At 37.8% G+C, this 16,213-nt stretch overlaps 1 protein-coding gene across 1 annotated transcript; it reads left to right on the top strand.

Annotated features, from left to right (window-relative positions):
- The first annotated feature begins 15,359 nt into the window (after nucleotides 1-15,359).
- LOC141607934 (uncharacterized) lies at nucleotides 15,360-15,902 on the top strand. The gene has a single exon (XM_074427283.1). It carries the CDS (start codon nucleotides 15,360-15,362, stop codon nucleotides 15,900-15,902), a length of 543 nt encoding a protein of 180 aa, XP_074283384.1.
- The last annotated feature ends 311 nt before the right edge of the window (nucleotides 15,903-16,213 follow it).

Below are 16,213 nucleotides of genomic sequence, written 5' to 3'. Positions count from 1 at the left end.
GGTTATTTCGCGGGTCTACCCCTCAATCCGCTGAAGAGCACCTTGCCTCCCTTGAAATAGGCTAAGTTCCCTAACACCCCCTTCGGACTAGGCTATGATCCTACCGATGAAGACATCCAGGAGATGAACCTCCTAATACGGAAGCCCAAGAAGCACGGAGTCATCCTCCGTCCCTATCACTTAACTCTCTATGGATACTTCGTCCCCGAGGGAGAATCCGAGCTCTACCACGGCTTTCCTGAGCCGATCTATGATTCCGTAGATAAGGTCAGACACCCGGGTGTAGAGGTCTTTCAAGACTGCTACTTCATCCCCGACAACACCAAAGCTACACCAACCAAATATGAGTCGACCCCATTGTTGAACCATATAGTATATATGTTTATGTTTTGATGATGTCAAGGTGTTTTATAATTTATATACTTGTTGCGCGTAATCGTTTGCCTAAGTCTTTTAGATTCGATTTATCTAATAGAAACAACAAAGGAAGTTATGATGGAAGTATACAAGAGTTTAACCTCAATTCAAGATCAAACGATGTGAATATTCATTCAAGATTTATGAGAAGACGAAGTCCATCTAAAGATTAATCAAGCTTGGATGATGACATAGCCTATACTCGAAGATCTTCTTGAAGATTCGATTAGTATAGGTGATTATCTCGTAATGATAACCAAGAATGAGTTTCTTGAATTAGTAAAGTTATAGCTTTGCAGCTATAACATTACTAGTAAAAGAGCTCAATGTTATAGCTCTCTTACTATAACATTGAGATGTTGAGTTTACTATACACGACATATAGTGTTTTAAAATTGTTTTTAATATTGTTTAAAGTTTATTTTAAATGTTTTGAGAAAATTATTTACTTGATAAAGCCCGGTTTAGTGCGCAGTTCGGTTCCTTGTTGAACGTTGACTAGTAGTCGTTTTGGGTCAACTTATGAGTTGGACCTTGCTACTAATTAGGGTTTCAACAAAGCCTCTCTTAAAACCTAAATTCTAACCCATATATTGAGCTAGGGTTTGCACGAGTCACGAGGCATATGAGCCATGACATCTCGTGTAGACTAAGATATATTTGGTAAAGATTCTATATCTTTACATATTATATATATCTTACTTAATATATTTATTTATGATAAAAGATATTCTTGTTATAGAAAATCTTATCATATCTTACAATTTATAGTAAAGATAATAATTGAATAAATTATATTCTATCTTTTGGAATATTCTTTATTATCTTTTAGGCTTTTAGGAAAGAAATAATAGAAGATATGATTTGTTAACATATCTCATATTATTCGGCCATTAGGGTTTCTAAAAACCGAATTGCCTTGTTCTTTCCTTCCTATAAATACTTTGCTCCTTGCAACATTTAAAATAGAGACCTTAAGCATAAAAATTGATCTTATTTTTACAAAGCAAAATCATGTGTTTCAAAGCAGAAAACTGTTTTGTTATTTTTGAAAGGTTGTGTGTTTTAAACTCGTATATTCATTTGTTAAGTTATCGTTATAAGATATTAGTGCTTATTTGATTTCTTACTTGTTCACTAACGTGAACCTTTGCAAGAATCATTAGTGCTTTCTTATTAGCGTAAGTTAGTCATTCGGGTACTTAACGGTACTCATTGAGTTACAGCTAGAGTTAGTTGTACGAGTTGGGTTAGTAAATTTGTAATCCGTAGAAAGGTACTAAATTTATTAATCGAGAATAGTGGACGTAGGTTTCGACTTGTGAAACTGAACCACTTCAAAAACCGTGTGTCTCCTCTCTTTCGTTCGTTTGTTTATTTTGGTTTACATTCATTAGTTGATTAGTTAAAGTTTAATAAATAAACTTTAAATAATCAATCATATTCATACAATCGAAAAAGCTTTCAAAAGTTTTAAATCCTCAATTCACCCCCCCCCCCTCTTGAGTATTTCGGATCGATAGACTCTTCAATTGGTATCAGAGCCTCGTGCTCTTGATTCCCTAACCGCAAAGAGGCTGATCTGTCTATCTTTATTTATTTTATCGTTTTATATTCCGCTGCCTATCACATGATAAATGGATTCCAAATATCTCAAGTGTTCCGTCTTTGATGGGAAGAATTATGGATTGTGGAAAAACATGATGACTCACTATGTGAAAGGTCACGATTGGGAGTGATGGAGGATTATCCAAAACGGACCGCACAAAATTCTTGTAGGATCCGAGGAAGGCACTACCTATGACAAGAAAGAAGAGGACTATGTCGAGGCCGACTACAAGAAAGCCAAAAAGAACTCCAAAGCAATATGTCTCCTGCAAAACGGAATGACTTCTACAGAGTTTGATCGATTTTCTTCGTGTTCTACGGCCAAGGAGATATGGGATGGGCTTGTACTAGCTTATGAAGGTACTTCCATTGTTAGGAGGCACCGAATAGATTTGCTTATGCAAAAATATGAGCTATTCATTATGGAGCCTAATGAGTCCCTAGATAGTATGTCCGCAAGGTTTTCAAGCATCATAAACGAACTAAAAAACCTAGGTAGGAAATTCAGTACTGAGGACATTGCTAAAAAGGTTCTTAGGAGTCTAACTAAGAAGTATCGTGCTAAAGTCACTGCAATGGAGGAATCACGAGATCTTGAAAACCTATCCTATCAAGAACTCATCGGTGCTTTCATGGCCCATGAAATTACTCTTAACAAAGATGACGCTGAACCAAGCCGTAATAAGAGTATGGCCTTAAAGAGCGAAGAAGTTGATTCTGAACTAGAGGATGAAACTGTTCTGTTTGCACGGCGTTTCAAAAATAAGATATTTCGAAACAAACAAACAAAATCATCCTACAACAACAACAACAAGTCATCCAATAAAAAGGTTACAGAATCAAAGTCATCTTTCGCAAACAGAGGTTGCTTCAAGTGTGGAGAATCTGATCACATGATCAAGGATTGTCCAACATGGGAGGAGATCAAGGACAAGACAAAACGTGATAAGACAAAGAGAGAATTCAAGCATGTTATGATGGCTTCGTGTTGAGGAGACCTTGACTCAGAAGATGACGAGGGATCTGAAGACGACGAAGTAGCCAACATTTGTCTCAGCAGCGTTAGTCTTGACCTAATCTCCGACAGCGACGATGAAAGCACAAACTCACACTTAAATTATTGCTTTCTTGGAGAATTAGACGAAGATGACGATGAAGAGGTAAGTTATCTTGAGTTAAAAAAACGCGTTAAGAAATTGTCTAAAAGTGTTTTAATTTAATTCTTTGAACAATCTCTTGATAAGTATCATGAACAGGACTTGGAGCTAAAAGATCTAAAGGAACAGATTCTTGAAATTACAGAAGAGAATCATATTCTGAAGTCCAAAGCTAAGAAGTTAAAATCTAAGGTTATAGCTGAGAAAGCAACAACGTTAGATTCTACTATGGCTCAAAAGAAGGAATTAGAGTCCAAAGTTATAGCTAATGAAGCTATAACTTCAGACCTAAAGCTTAACATCAAGCACCTTCAAGCCAAATTTATAGCTAATGAAGCTAAAACTTTAGAACTTAGAAAAGCCAAAGAACTTTTGGAAACTAAGGTCACATCTGATGAAGCGGTGATCTTAGACCAAAAGAATGAGATAGATTCCCTTTCAAAGCAATTAAAGGAATCTAAGACCGACATGATCAATGTTAAGAAACAACATTCCGATGTTGTATTCCTTCTTAACAAACGATTCCAAGACTTTTGTGATAACTTTAGGAAAGATAATGATGTAGATCACACGAAATGTCAAGAGGAAATTAAGACCCTAAAAGACTTACTTCTACATGCTATAAAGGTCCATGATAAGTGGGAAGGTAGCACAAAAGTCATAAACTTCCTAACCAAACAATCTGATAATAATATGAAGATAGGGTTAGGACATGAGTGCTACAGCCGTAGAGATCACTCTAAATGCAAATCAACACCTTCGGATTTTGATTTCAAAAAAATGAAGTATGCTGATCTTCCTGAATATCTGATTTGCAATTATTGTGGTCATACGGGTCACGTCCAAAACAATTGTGTCAAAAAGGCTCATGATATACGAAAAAATGCCGACCATGCTAAAACTGTTGACGCAGTTATCGAGGATGATGAAGCCCCCATAAATGAACCTAACGAAGTAAGGAACAATAAATTTCATTGGTTCTACAACATGGCCTTCAACTACACCAAGAAACCTAGCACTACACAAAACCCTTGTCAACCTAAACCTAATAAACCTGTTCACAAAGGAAACAGTCAAGATAGACCAAGAGAAATTCCTAAACCGAGAAAAAACCCTTAACCTAGAACTCCTCCGAAGAAAAATAACCCAAGAGTTAGAAAAACAGTCATTAGACAAGTTTGGGTTCGAAAGGATTTAGTATATAGAGTAACTAATCATAAGGGACCCAACTTAGCTTGGGTACCTAAAAACTGTATCTAATCCCTTCTGCAGGAAGTAGTGAAAGAAAACAATCAATGGTATCTTGATAGTGGATGTTCAAGACACATGACTGGAGATAAGAATCTATTTATTTCACTCAAGCCCTTCAACGGAGGAAAAGTGACGTTCGGGGACAACAAAAAGGGAAAAGTAATCGCCGTTGGCAAAATCGGAATTTCTAAGTCTCACGCGATCAGTGACGTTTATCTCATGGACGGTCTAAAACATAACTTGCTAAGCATATCACAACTATGTGACAAAGGCAACAAAGTTGTTTTCCATACTGATAGTTGTCGCATTATAATCGAAGGTACTAGCAATGTTATTCTTGAAGGCCACATGAAAAGAAATGTTTATATGGTAGATTTAAATGCTGTGCCTACTCAATCTTTTTCATGCATGAAAGTTACACTTGATGATCCCTGTTTGTGGCATAAAAGGTTTGGTCACATTATCTCACTAACCTTGAATAAACTCAAGAAGTGGGACTTGGTTGAAGGGTTACCTAAAATCAAGTTCGACCAAGAAAAGATGTGTGATACATGTGCCAGGTGCAAACAAGTAAGATCATCGTTCAAACCTAAAAGAGTAGTAAGCACAAATCAAGCCTTGGAATTAGTACACATAAATTTATGTGGATCCATGAAGGTAAGGAGTAGAGGAGGATCCAGGTACGTCTTCGTTCTTGTAGATGATTACTCGAGGTATGTATGGCCTATCTTTCTTCATTCAAAGGATGAAACATTTGATGAATTTCATTGTCTTATGAAACGTGTTCAAAACAAATATAAGATAAATCTTGTATCTATTCGTACGGATCATGGCACTGAGTTTGATAATGAAGCTTTCATAGAATATTGTAGAGTTAATGGTGTAGGGCATAACTTTTCTGCACCAAGAACTCCTCAACAAAACGGTGTCGTTGAACGTATGAATAGAACATTGAAAGATATGGCTCGTACGATGCTTTTATGTAGTGGTTTACCTCGTAACTTTTGGGCTGAAGCCATTAGCACTTCTTGCTCCATCCATAATCGTGCTATGATCCGACCTATTCTTAAGAAAACCCCCTACGAACTCCTTAAAGGTCGAAAACCTAATATCTCCCATCTTCATTGCTTTGGGAGTAAATGTTTTGTTCACAATAACGGTAAAAACCAGTTAAGTAAGTTCAACCCTAGGAGTGATGAGGCGATTTTCATAGAATACTCAGATCATAACAAGGCTTACAAAGTCTTCAATAAGAGAACTCTTTGTATTGAAGAAAGTGTCCATGTTATTTTTGATGAAGATAACATGTTTGATAAGCCTTTACAGGATGAGGAAGAAGACTTGGATGAACCCGACTTTCGTCTTTCAAGAGACGATCCCCCGGAATTGGAATTGCAGGACAATGAGATAGAAGGAACAAGTGACGAACTTGATCTTTCTTCAAAATATAAAAAGGAGAAAACCAAAGTTATATTTGATGATACTATAATATTGACTCAAAACAATGATTCCCAAACTAATGTTATAGGTGATGTTACTATAACATTGAATCCAAATCAAGGTGTAGAGTCCGAGGTTATAAATAGCTCTAATACAACACCCGGATTAGATTCAGGGGGAACTTCCTCCAATTCCGATCCAAATGAAGCTGGGACAAGCTCAAATAACGATGAAGAACCAAGTACTTCAACAAAATGGAAATACAAGAGCTCACACCCCATGGACAATATTCTAGGGAATATTAAGAAGGGTGTTCAAACGAGACGATCCTTGAATAACTTCTGCTCTTTCTACTCTTTTCTATCCATGATCGAACAAACAAATATAAATGAAGCTCTTGCAGAATCAGATTGGATTGTAGCTATGCAAGAAGAGCTACAACAGTTCGAACGAAACAAGGTTTGGCATTTAGTTCCTAGACCAAAGGATTGATCTGTCATTGGAACAAGGTGGGTTTTTAGGAATAAATTAGATGATGCCGGAGTCATTATCAGAAACAAACCAAGATTGGTGGTCCAGGGTTATAATCAACAAGAGGGAATAGATTATGACGAGACTTTCGCACCTGTTGCTCGTCTTGAAGCTATTAGACTTCTGATAGCATTCGCAGCACATAAGGGAATGAAGCTCTTCCAGATGGATGTCAATACATCATTTCTGAATGGGTATCTACAGGAAGAAGTCTTCGTTGAACAACCCCCCGGATTTAAGAATAGCAAATTTGAAGATAATGTTTTCAAGTTGGATAAAGCCCTATACGGATTGAAACAAGCACCTAGGGCATGGTACGACAGACTATCAAAGTTTCTACTTGACAGTGGATTCAGTAGAGGATCTGTTGATAAAACCCTATTTCTAAAATCCGAGGGTTCTGACCTTTTAATTGTTCAAATATACGTCGATGACATTATCTTTGGATCGACCAACCGAAACCTATGCAAATATTTGTCTGAGTTGATGACTTCCGAGTTCGAGATGAGTATGATGGGAGAATTGAAATTCTTCCTAGGTCTGCAAATACAACAAATTGATGAAGGCATTAAGATCCATCAACAAAAATATATCAAGGAATTAATTCGAAAATTCGGAATGGAAAATTCCCATGCTATGCCTACTCCAATGGTGGAGAACAAGAAATTGACACTAGATGAAGACGGTAAATCAGTTGATGAAACTACTTACCGCGGGATGATTGGGTCACTGTTATATTTGACCGCAAGTAGACCCGATATTATGTTTAGCATATGCGTTTGTGCGAGATATCAATCATCTCCCAAAGAATCGCATATGACGGCCGTAAAACGAATTTTACGATATTTAATTGGAACGGCCAAACTGTATTTATGGTACCCGATGGAGTGTAACTTCGATCTAGTTGGTTATTTCGATGCCGACTACGCAGGATGTTCTCTAGACAGAAAAAGCACGTCGAGTGTCGTCACATTTGTCGGATCGTGTATTATTACGTGGGGTTTGAAGAAGCAAAATTCGGTTGCCCTCTCAACTACTGAAGCCGAATACATCGCTGCAGGACTGGTATGTACTCAATTATTATGGCTTAAGCAACAATTACGTGATTATGGTATTGACGTAGGATGTATACCTATTTTATGTGATAATACTAGTGCAATAATAATTTCTAAAAATCTCGCACAACATTCACGTACTAAACACATTGAAATAAGACACCATTTTATTCGAGACCATGTTGCGAAGGGGAAAATTAAACTTGAATTTTGTAGTACTGAAAAACAATGGGCTGACATTTTAACAAAATCGTTAGCTAGAGAACGATTTGAGACTTTACGCTTGGAAATTGGTTTAATTGGTGGTACCTAAGCTTCTGTATATGTATAATTTTCCTATGACTGACTAGTTTAAGTTAAGATTGTATGACTGTGTCCGTATATTGCGTTGCATGAATAATTTCGTTTATAGGAAAATATTTATCATAAATTCTATTTGTTATTTAGAATTTAATTGTCATACAAACTTTATCTTTTATCAAGATACACCATATTTTTTTTATTTTTCCAAATTGCACAAAATTCTCCTAAAATAGCCTCACAAAATCTTACGTATTATGCTTCCTATTCTTAAATAAACTTCAAATAATTATCTTTTCCATATCTTATCTTTTACTATATTTATTTGATCACCTACCATCCTATTCCTACCTTAACTCTTATCACTATTTGACACTTACCATAATTGATTAACACTTGCCTAAACCTAGAGCTAGCCTTATAATTACCCCCCCTTTGCCGTGTAAACCATTACCACACCCCACTTGCATACTTTTTCTCTTATCAAAAAATTACCACAATCTCATCATCACTCTTCACACAACCATCAACATCACCATGAATTCACATCATGCAAAAACCCGATCATCAACCCGCCATCAACAAAGCCGCCACTTTACCAAACCATCATCACCACTACCATCTCATGATCTTAATTCTTCTAGCTTTCCTTCACCTCAACCAAACTCATCTACACCTCTGTTTCACGGTCGGGATAACACGGTGTCCGAGGGAAAGAGACGCCGCCTTTTTAAAGGGAAGAATAAGGTAGTTGTTGATGAAGGTAATGATATTGAGGAACCCGAGATTGTTGTAAGGAATGGTGTTGCACGAACTTTACTCCGGGATGTTTCGAAAGCCGCGACAAAAGATGGTTTAAATCGAGTCCGGTTGAATCATGATGAAAGCATCCTTGTTTCTCGTGTCTTGAAGCATTCTATACATGGAGGAAGGTATTATCCCAAATCTTGGTTGGTTAATGTTCCCGCCCTTAAGTTTTTCATTGATTTTCTTGATTTTCAAGGGTAAAGTCACATTTGTCAATTTTCAGGTCCAATTTATCCGATTGAAATTGTTCAATTCTTTGCTAGTGTGTCGATTAAGAAAGGGGTCTTGCATGCATTGGTTAATGGTGTTGAGGTAACTGTTTCTGCTTCGGATTTTTTCTCTGCTTTTTCGGTTTCCGATGACGGAATTGAAATTAATCCAAGTCTTGAATGGTCCAATGTTGTTAGTGACAAGGAATTGTTGGTTAAGAAGTATTTTGAGGATGTTAGGACGGATGGAGGGAACATTGTTGTTCGTCCTCTCTCGGCGAAAATTAAGTTCCTCTTAAACTTTCTTTGGAACACGGTTGTGCCGAGGAGAGGAGGACGAGACAAGGTTTCGAGTTATCAGGCTATTATTATTTACTCATGGTTGGAAGGACAAAAGCTGAATTTAGCGAGTCTTGTTTTACATCGTATAGTCCAAACGAGTCTCACTATTACCAAGGAAAAATTTAGTATAACAATCGACCTTCCATACGGGATGTGGGTGTCTCGGTTGTTATAAGTGAAACGAGTGGTGGGACGGGATAGCTACGGTGTAAGTGCAAAGGATTGTATGTGTGATCGCTTGATTAAGCTTATGGGTCTCGTAGTTGATGGACCCGAGCTATTACTTGTCAAAGATGTTGAGAAGATTCCGAGTGATTCGGGTTTGGGGCCAATGGAGGCAAAATTGGGAAGTTTTATGACTCCGTTAATAGAGAAGTTTGATGAGCAATCCACCCACTTGGCTACGGTTTTATCATATGTTGGACCATCACGGTCTTTGGAGTCGGGTTTAGATGCTTCTCGGGTTTATTCTTGGATGGATGAGGTGGATAAGAGGCTAGAGGGTTTTGAGAGGGAACTGAGGGACATTCGTGGGGAAGTGTTCCCACATGGAGATCGTCTTACCTTTCTCACTAGTCAAGGCGGTGCTTTGGTTATGCATGGAAAAGCTATGGCACACGATCAATCACTAACTTTGTAGGCGACTAAAGCTTTGTCCTTGAAGATACACAACTTTGAATGAAGTATTCAAGGTCTTTCTCAGCTTGTGAGGATCTCCTTCGATCGTCTCGATGCCTTGGAACATCGTACCCGCCCCGACTACGTGAACCCTTACAGAACCCGAAACATTTGACTTTGTCTCACCTTGCCTTATCTCGCACCTTCTCTTTTTAGAATATTTTCTTTATCTTGATGGTGTATTTTGCAAACTTAATTCGGCCCATTTTGGCATATACTTGTGGATTATGGCCCAAGTATTTCTCTAAACATGTGTTTATTCGGCCCTTTGGCATCAACCATGTTTTCTTAAGTTTGTATGATAATTAATCCTCTAGATGCTTATAGTTATGCGTGCTAATAATATGTTCTATGACGTTTTATCTCTTGTCTCGTCTTATATTATTCTAGTCATTTAGTTTTGTTCTTAACTTTTCGATGATGTCAAGAGGGGGAAAGAACGTCTATGGTAAGCATCTACCTAAGCTTGCTCCTTGTCAAGACCAATTGTCTCTTAAAGTCCTTAAAGTTTCGATTTTGTGTTAATCGTCTTGATCTTGCGTTGATCTTTATTATTAAGATGATGATATTGTATTGAGGGGGAACTCTTTACTTAGTCACAAAATTAGGAGGCTTGCCATCATAAAAAAGGGGGAATTTGTTGAACCATATAGTATATATGTTTATGTTTTGATGATGTCAAGGTGTTTAATAATTTATATACTTGTTGGGCGTAATCGTTTGTCTAAGTCTTTTAGATTCGATTTATCTAATACAAACAACAAAGGAAGTTGTGATGGAAGTATACAAGAGTTTAGCCTCAATTCAAGATCAAACGATGTGAATATTCATTCAAGATTTATGAGAAGACGAAGTCCGTCTAAAGATTAATAAAGCTTGGATGATGACGTAGCCTATACTCGAAGATCTCCTTGAAGATTAGATTAGTATAGGTGATTATCTCGTAATGATAACCAAGAATGAGTTTCTTGAATTAGTAAAGTTATAGCTTTGCAGCTATAACATTACTAGTAAAAAAGCTCAATGTTATAGCTCTCTTACTATAACATTGAGATGTTGAGTTTACTATACACGACATATAGTGTTTTAAAATTGTTTTTAATATTGTTTAAAGTTTATTTTAAATGTTTTGATAAAAGTATTTACTTGATAAAGCCCGGTTTAGTGCGGAGTTCGGTTCATTGTTGAACGTTGACTAGTAGTCGTTTTGGGTCAACTTATGAGTTGGACCTTGCTACTAATTAGGGTTTCAACAAAGCCTCTCTTAAAACCTAAATTCTAACCCATATATTGAGCTAGGGTTTGCACGAGTAACGAGGCATATGAGCCGTGACATCTCGTGTAGACTAAGATATATTTGGTAAAGATTCTATATCTTTACATATCTTATATATCTTACTTAATATATTTATTTATGATAAAAGATATTCGTGTTATAGAAAATCTTATCATATCTTAGAATTTATAGTAAAGATAATAATTGAATAAATTATATTCTATCTTTTGGATTATTCTTTATTATCTTTTAGGCTTTTAGGAAAGAAATAATAGAAGATATGATTTGTTAACATATCTCATATTATTCGGCCATTAGGGTTTCTAAAAACCAAATTGCCTTGTTCTTTCCTTCCAATAAATACTTTGCTCCTTGCAACATTTAAGATAGAGACCTTAAGCATAAAAATTGATCTTATTTTTACAAAGCAAAATCGTTTGTTTCAAAGCAGAAAACCGTTCTGTTATTTTTGAAAGGTTGTGTGTTTTAAACTCGTATATTCATTTGTTAAGTTATCGTTATAAGATATTAGTGCTTATTTGATTTCTTACTTGTTCATTAACGTGAACCTTTGCAAGAATCATTAGTGCTTTCTTATTAGCGTAAGTTAGTCACTCGAGTATTTAACGGTACTCATTGAGTTACAGCTAGAGTTAGTTGTACGAGTTGGGTTAGTAAATTTGTAATCCGTAGAAAGGTACTAAATTTATTAATCGAGAATAGTGGACGTAGGTTTCGACTTGTGAAACTGAACAACTTCAAAAACCGTGTGTCTCCTCTCTTTCGTTCGTTTGTTTATTTTGTTTCACATTCATTAGTTGATTAGTTAAAGTTTAATCAATAAACTTTAAATAATCAATTATATTCATACATTCGAAAAAGCTTTCAAAAGTTTTAAATCCTCAATTCACCTCCCCCCTCCCTCTTGAGTATTTCGGATCGATAGACTCTTCACCCATGCCTCGACGAACAAGCTGTCAGCCTTCTCTTCGGAGAAGACAACATAAAGTACCTCGGCTATGAGGACATCATCAACATTGCTCTGAACGATGATCAGTTCGATCCCACCACCTTAATCTCTGATACTAACTCGGAGAAAGCTGCACATGGCTGGAGAAAAACTGTCAAGTGTACCGATCGTCAAGGCCACATTCTCAAGATTACAACTGGAGAAGGCCTTATGTTCAAAGAGGGAAGTAAAGAAGAGTCTTAGTCTAAGTCAAAGTTAGACTCTGTCTTAGCTCCTAGCACTCTTGATGTCCCAGTCAGGGTCCCCTTCCCGCTGTTCTATCACAAACTTGTGGCTGCTTCAGAGGCTGAGTCAACTAGGGTCATCCCCACTCCCATGGATAGTAGCAACCTGGAGCTTGTTCCAGGGGCCACCTCCTCCACTGTGTCGCCTCTGACTGCCCATGAGATGTCTGTCCTACCCGAGCTTTTCGCTCAAGTCGACTTAATGAATGCTAAGTTTGATTATGACTCGTCTCAATTTAACTGCAATGCAATTCTGAACGACTATAAGGAATTTGACTTGGGTGCCTACCCAACTCACCTAGCCAAAGAACTTGACAAACGAGAAACTAGGACCCCCATCATTGAGGAGACTGAACCTATTAACATAGGAACCGACAACACACCTCAAGAACTAAGGATAGGGACAACCCTTGATGCAGCAAGAGCTGGATAAAGGACTCCCAATCCAGACCAACCCACATACCAGGTCCAGGCAACACCCCCTACACCACCAGAGATACCTGTCAAGAGGTTCACAAGATCAAGCTTTCAGATGCCACCATGGCTCGCTGAAAGGAGTCTCAATTGAAAGTCCAAGCAAGGGTCCATAAGCATCCACACGAGTCATCCTAAAATACAATGTAATTCAGCAGGAAATTCAGCAACAGCAAAACAAAGCAGTCACATGTTGGGGTTAAAGCATAAAGCAGCATTTCCTTATTTGGTGAGGTATTTGTGGGGCTCCTTGTAAAGGGTTGCTGCAACATTTCCACAAAGCCTGCCACAATACAATAACAAGAAGCCTTGACTTCAACTAGCCACCAAATGAACAGCAAATTGTGCACAAGAAGACAAGTGATAGTGACAGCTTGTAACAATGCTTTATTTTCAGTCTGTTTTACCCGTTTGCTTTTATTTTCACTTGTTCACTTTATTTACCAGTTTGTAAGATAATTTATGTTATTTGTACTCATCTTAGATTAATTCTGGACCATTGGATGCTAGGGTTTCGAATTTTAATGCAAAGACAAGGCCTATATAAGGACCTGTGTCTCATTTGTTTCAAGCAGATTATTTTGAATGAAAATTAGCCTTGAGACTTCTCTCATTTCTTTCAAACTTGTGTTTAAACTTTAGTTTAGAGCCCTGGCCTGGTAGTTAACCTGTGATCTCTGTGGTTACTTGATCAGAGCCAGTCTGGCAAAATTTATGTTGAACCTGTGTCTATCTGTGGTTCAATTTAATTGTGTTGAGCAAAGTTCCAGCTTTGATCTTGTGTTCAACTGTGGAATTGAGCCTGCAATTTAATAAGTTATAATCTTGTATTTCCTCTGAGTCATCTGTGGGAATTTAAGGTCTTAACTATATCCTTTCCTTACACGAACAAGTTACAAAATCAGTTGAGCCTGTTGCCTGCAATCTTAGGTTTTTAGGCTGTTTCAGTTGAGCTTAAAAATACTTGGAGCCCTTCGAAACTCATGAGATTTGGTATAGTTCTAGGTCCATATTAAATCTTATTTGTTACAAAAATTCAGAATTTTGCAAGGTCATTTACTATTTTTCAAGTACCCTGCAAACCAGGCTGCATTGTTGCCTATCCATAGAGTTTACATTGCATTTTGGTAATCAGAGCTCAGGTTTAACACAATTCCACCTTTGTGTTAGTCTTGGGTTGAGAGAAGTTGTGAGATAATTATTCCTACCTAAATTAAAAAGACAAAAACAATCATGAGTGAAGAGAGACTTGCTGGTATCGAGACTAGAATAGAAACACTTGTTGGAAATGTAGACACACTGCTCAATGTTGTTCATGTGGTGATAGAGAGATTTCAAAACCATGATCCAAGGAGACAGCCACATGCCAGAGGAAGAGGTAGAGGGAGAGGCTTCTTCATGGGAGCAGGGAGAGGACAACCACCACCTGGTTATGAATCAGAATCAGATGAGAGCCTCAGAACATAATAGGAGGCTCTTGAGCAAACAGACAAGCATCTAAAGGTAGAAATTCCTGATTTTTCTGGTAGTCTTAACCCTGATGACTTACTAGAATGGATTAAGGATGTTGAAAAAATATTTGAGTTCAAAAATTACAATGATGCTAAGGCTGGTAAAGTTTCTGTGTTGAAATTAAAAGGATATGCATCACTGTGGTATGATAACCTTAAACATCAGAGATTAAGGGAAGGGAAGGAAGCTATTAAATCTTGGTCCTAGCTTAAAATAAATTGTTAGATAAGTTTGTTACCAAAGATTATACCCAGGACCTGTTCATTAAGTTGTCTAAGCTTAGGAAGGATGAGAGACCCCTTGAGACCTATTTGAGGGAGTTTGAACAGCTAACCTTACAATGTGAGATAAATGAGAAGCCTGAGCAAAGGATTGCTAGGTTCTTGGAAGGGCTTGATAAGAGCAATGCTACTAAGGTTAGGATGCAACCACTTTGGTCTTATGATGATGTTGTCAACTTGGCACTCAGGGTGGAGAAAATGGAAAAGTCTAAACCCGCTACACCTAAACCCAAACCTATCTTTAGACCCTACAATGGTGTTAAATTTGTTGAAATACCTTAACCAGTGTCCCAAACAGGAGGAGACAAGGGGAATGCACCTATGTTCCCTAAGTCCAACCCACCTTTAACCAAAGAAAAGATTAAACGTTTCCAATGCCAAGGATATGGCCACTTCAGGAAGAACTTTCCTTCCAAGAGAAGATTGACAGCAATAGAAGTAGAGGAGTGGGAAAGAGAGGGTTCAGTTAAGTATGAGGAGGAGCCAATAAGTGAGGAGGCAACTCTTGAGGAGGAACCCAATCAGGAACAGGTCATGGCTCACCTTGATACAGGCCATAGTCTGGTTCTATGGAGGGTAATGCACTCTCAACAGGCCCCTTTGGAGGAAGACCAAATGTCCCTCATTTTCAAGATTAGATGTACTATTCAGTAAAGGGTATGCAACTTGATCATTTATAGTTGAAGCTGCACCAATGTAGCATCTGTCACCATGGTTAATAAGCTCAACCTCAGCACCCATGAGCCCCCCAACCCTTACAAGCTCAGATGGCTAAACAATGCTTGGTTCCATTTTCAAATGGCAATGTTTATAAAGATGAGATATTGTGTGATGTGGTACCTATGGATGCTTGCCACCTACTCATCGGTAGACCATGGGAATTTGACTTAAATTCTATCCATCAAGGAAGGAGCAATACCTATTCCTTCAAGCAAGGCAACAAGAAGATCACATTGACCCCTCTAATACCTAATCAGAAGAACAATGGGAGTCTAAGTGTGACTGATGGACTCAATCTGGTTTTATTTCTATCTGAACCAGAAATTATTAAGGAGATGCAACAAGAACAGCCTATTCTTATCTTGTTGTCCAAGGAAATTCATGAGGATGTGGAGCATCAACTGCCAGCAGAGGTTAGACCATTACTGGAGCAATACCATAATGTCATCCCTGCTGAATTGTCTAGTGGATTGCCTCAACAGAGAGGTATTGAGCACCAGATTGACCTTGTGCCAGGATCTGTACTCCCTAACATACCTGCATACAGGTGTGATCCTGAATGCTACAAGGGAATTCCAGAAGCAAATTGATGAGCTGATGAACAAGGGATTTGTGAGAGAATCCATGAGTCCATGTGCTGTCCCAGCACTGTTGGTACCTAAGAAGGATGGCACCTGGAGGATGTGTATTGACAGCAGAGCTATCAACAACATCAAAGTCAAGTATAGGTTCCCTATAGCTAGATTGGATGACATGCTCGATGAGTTAAGTGGTGCCAGGATCTTTTCTAAAATTGATCTTAGGCAGGGTTATCATCAAGTGAGAATTAGAGGAGGAGATGAATGGAAGACTGCTTTTAAAACTAAACAAGGGCTCTATGAGTGGCTGGTTATGCCATTTG

This window comes from Silene latifolia, chromosome 10 (assembly GCF_048544455.1).
Source record: "Silene latifolia isolate original U9 population chromosome 10, ASM4854445v1, whole genome shotgun sequence".
Taxonomy (NCBI): domain Eukaryota; kingdom Viridiplantae; phylum Streptophyta; class Magnoliopsida; order Caryophyllales; family Caryophyllaceae; genus Silene; species Silene latifolia.
This window is presented reverse-complemented; position numbering and strand designations above follow the sequence as displayed.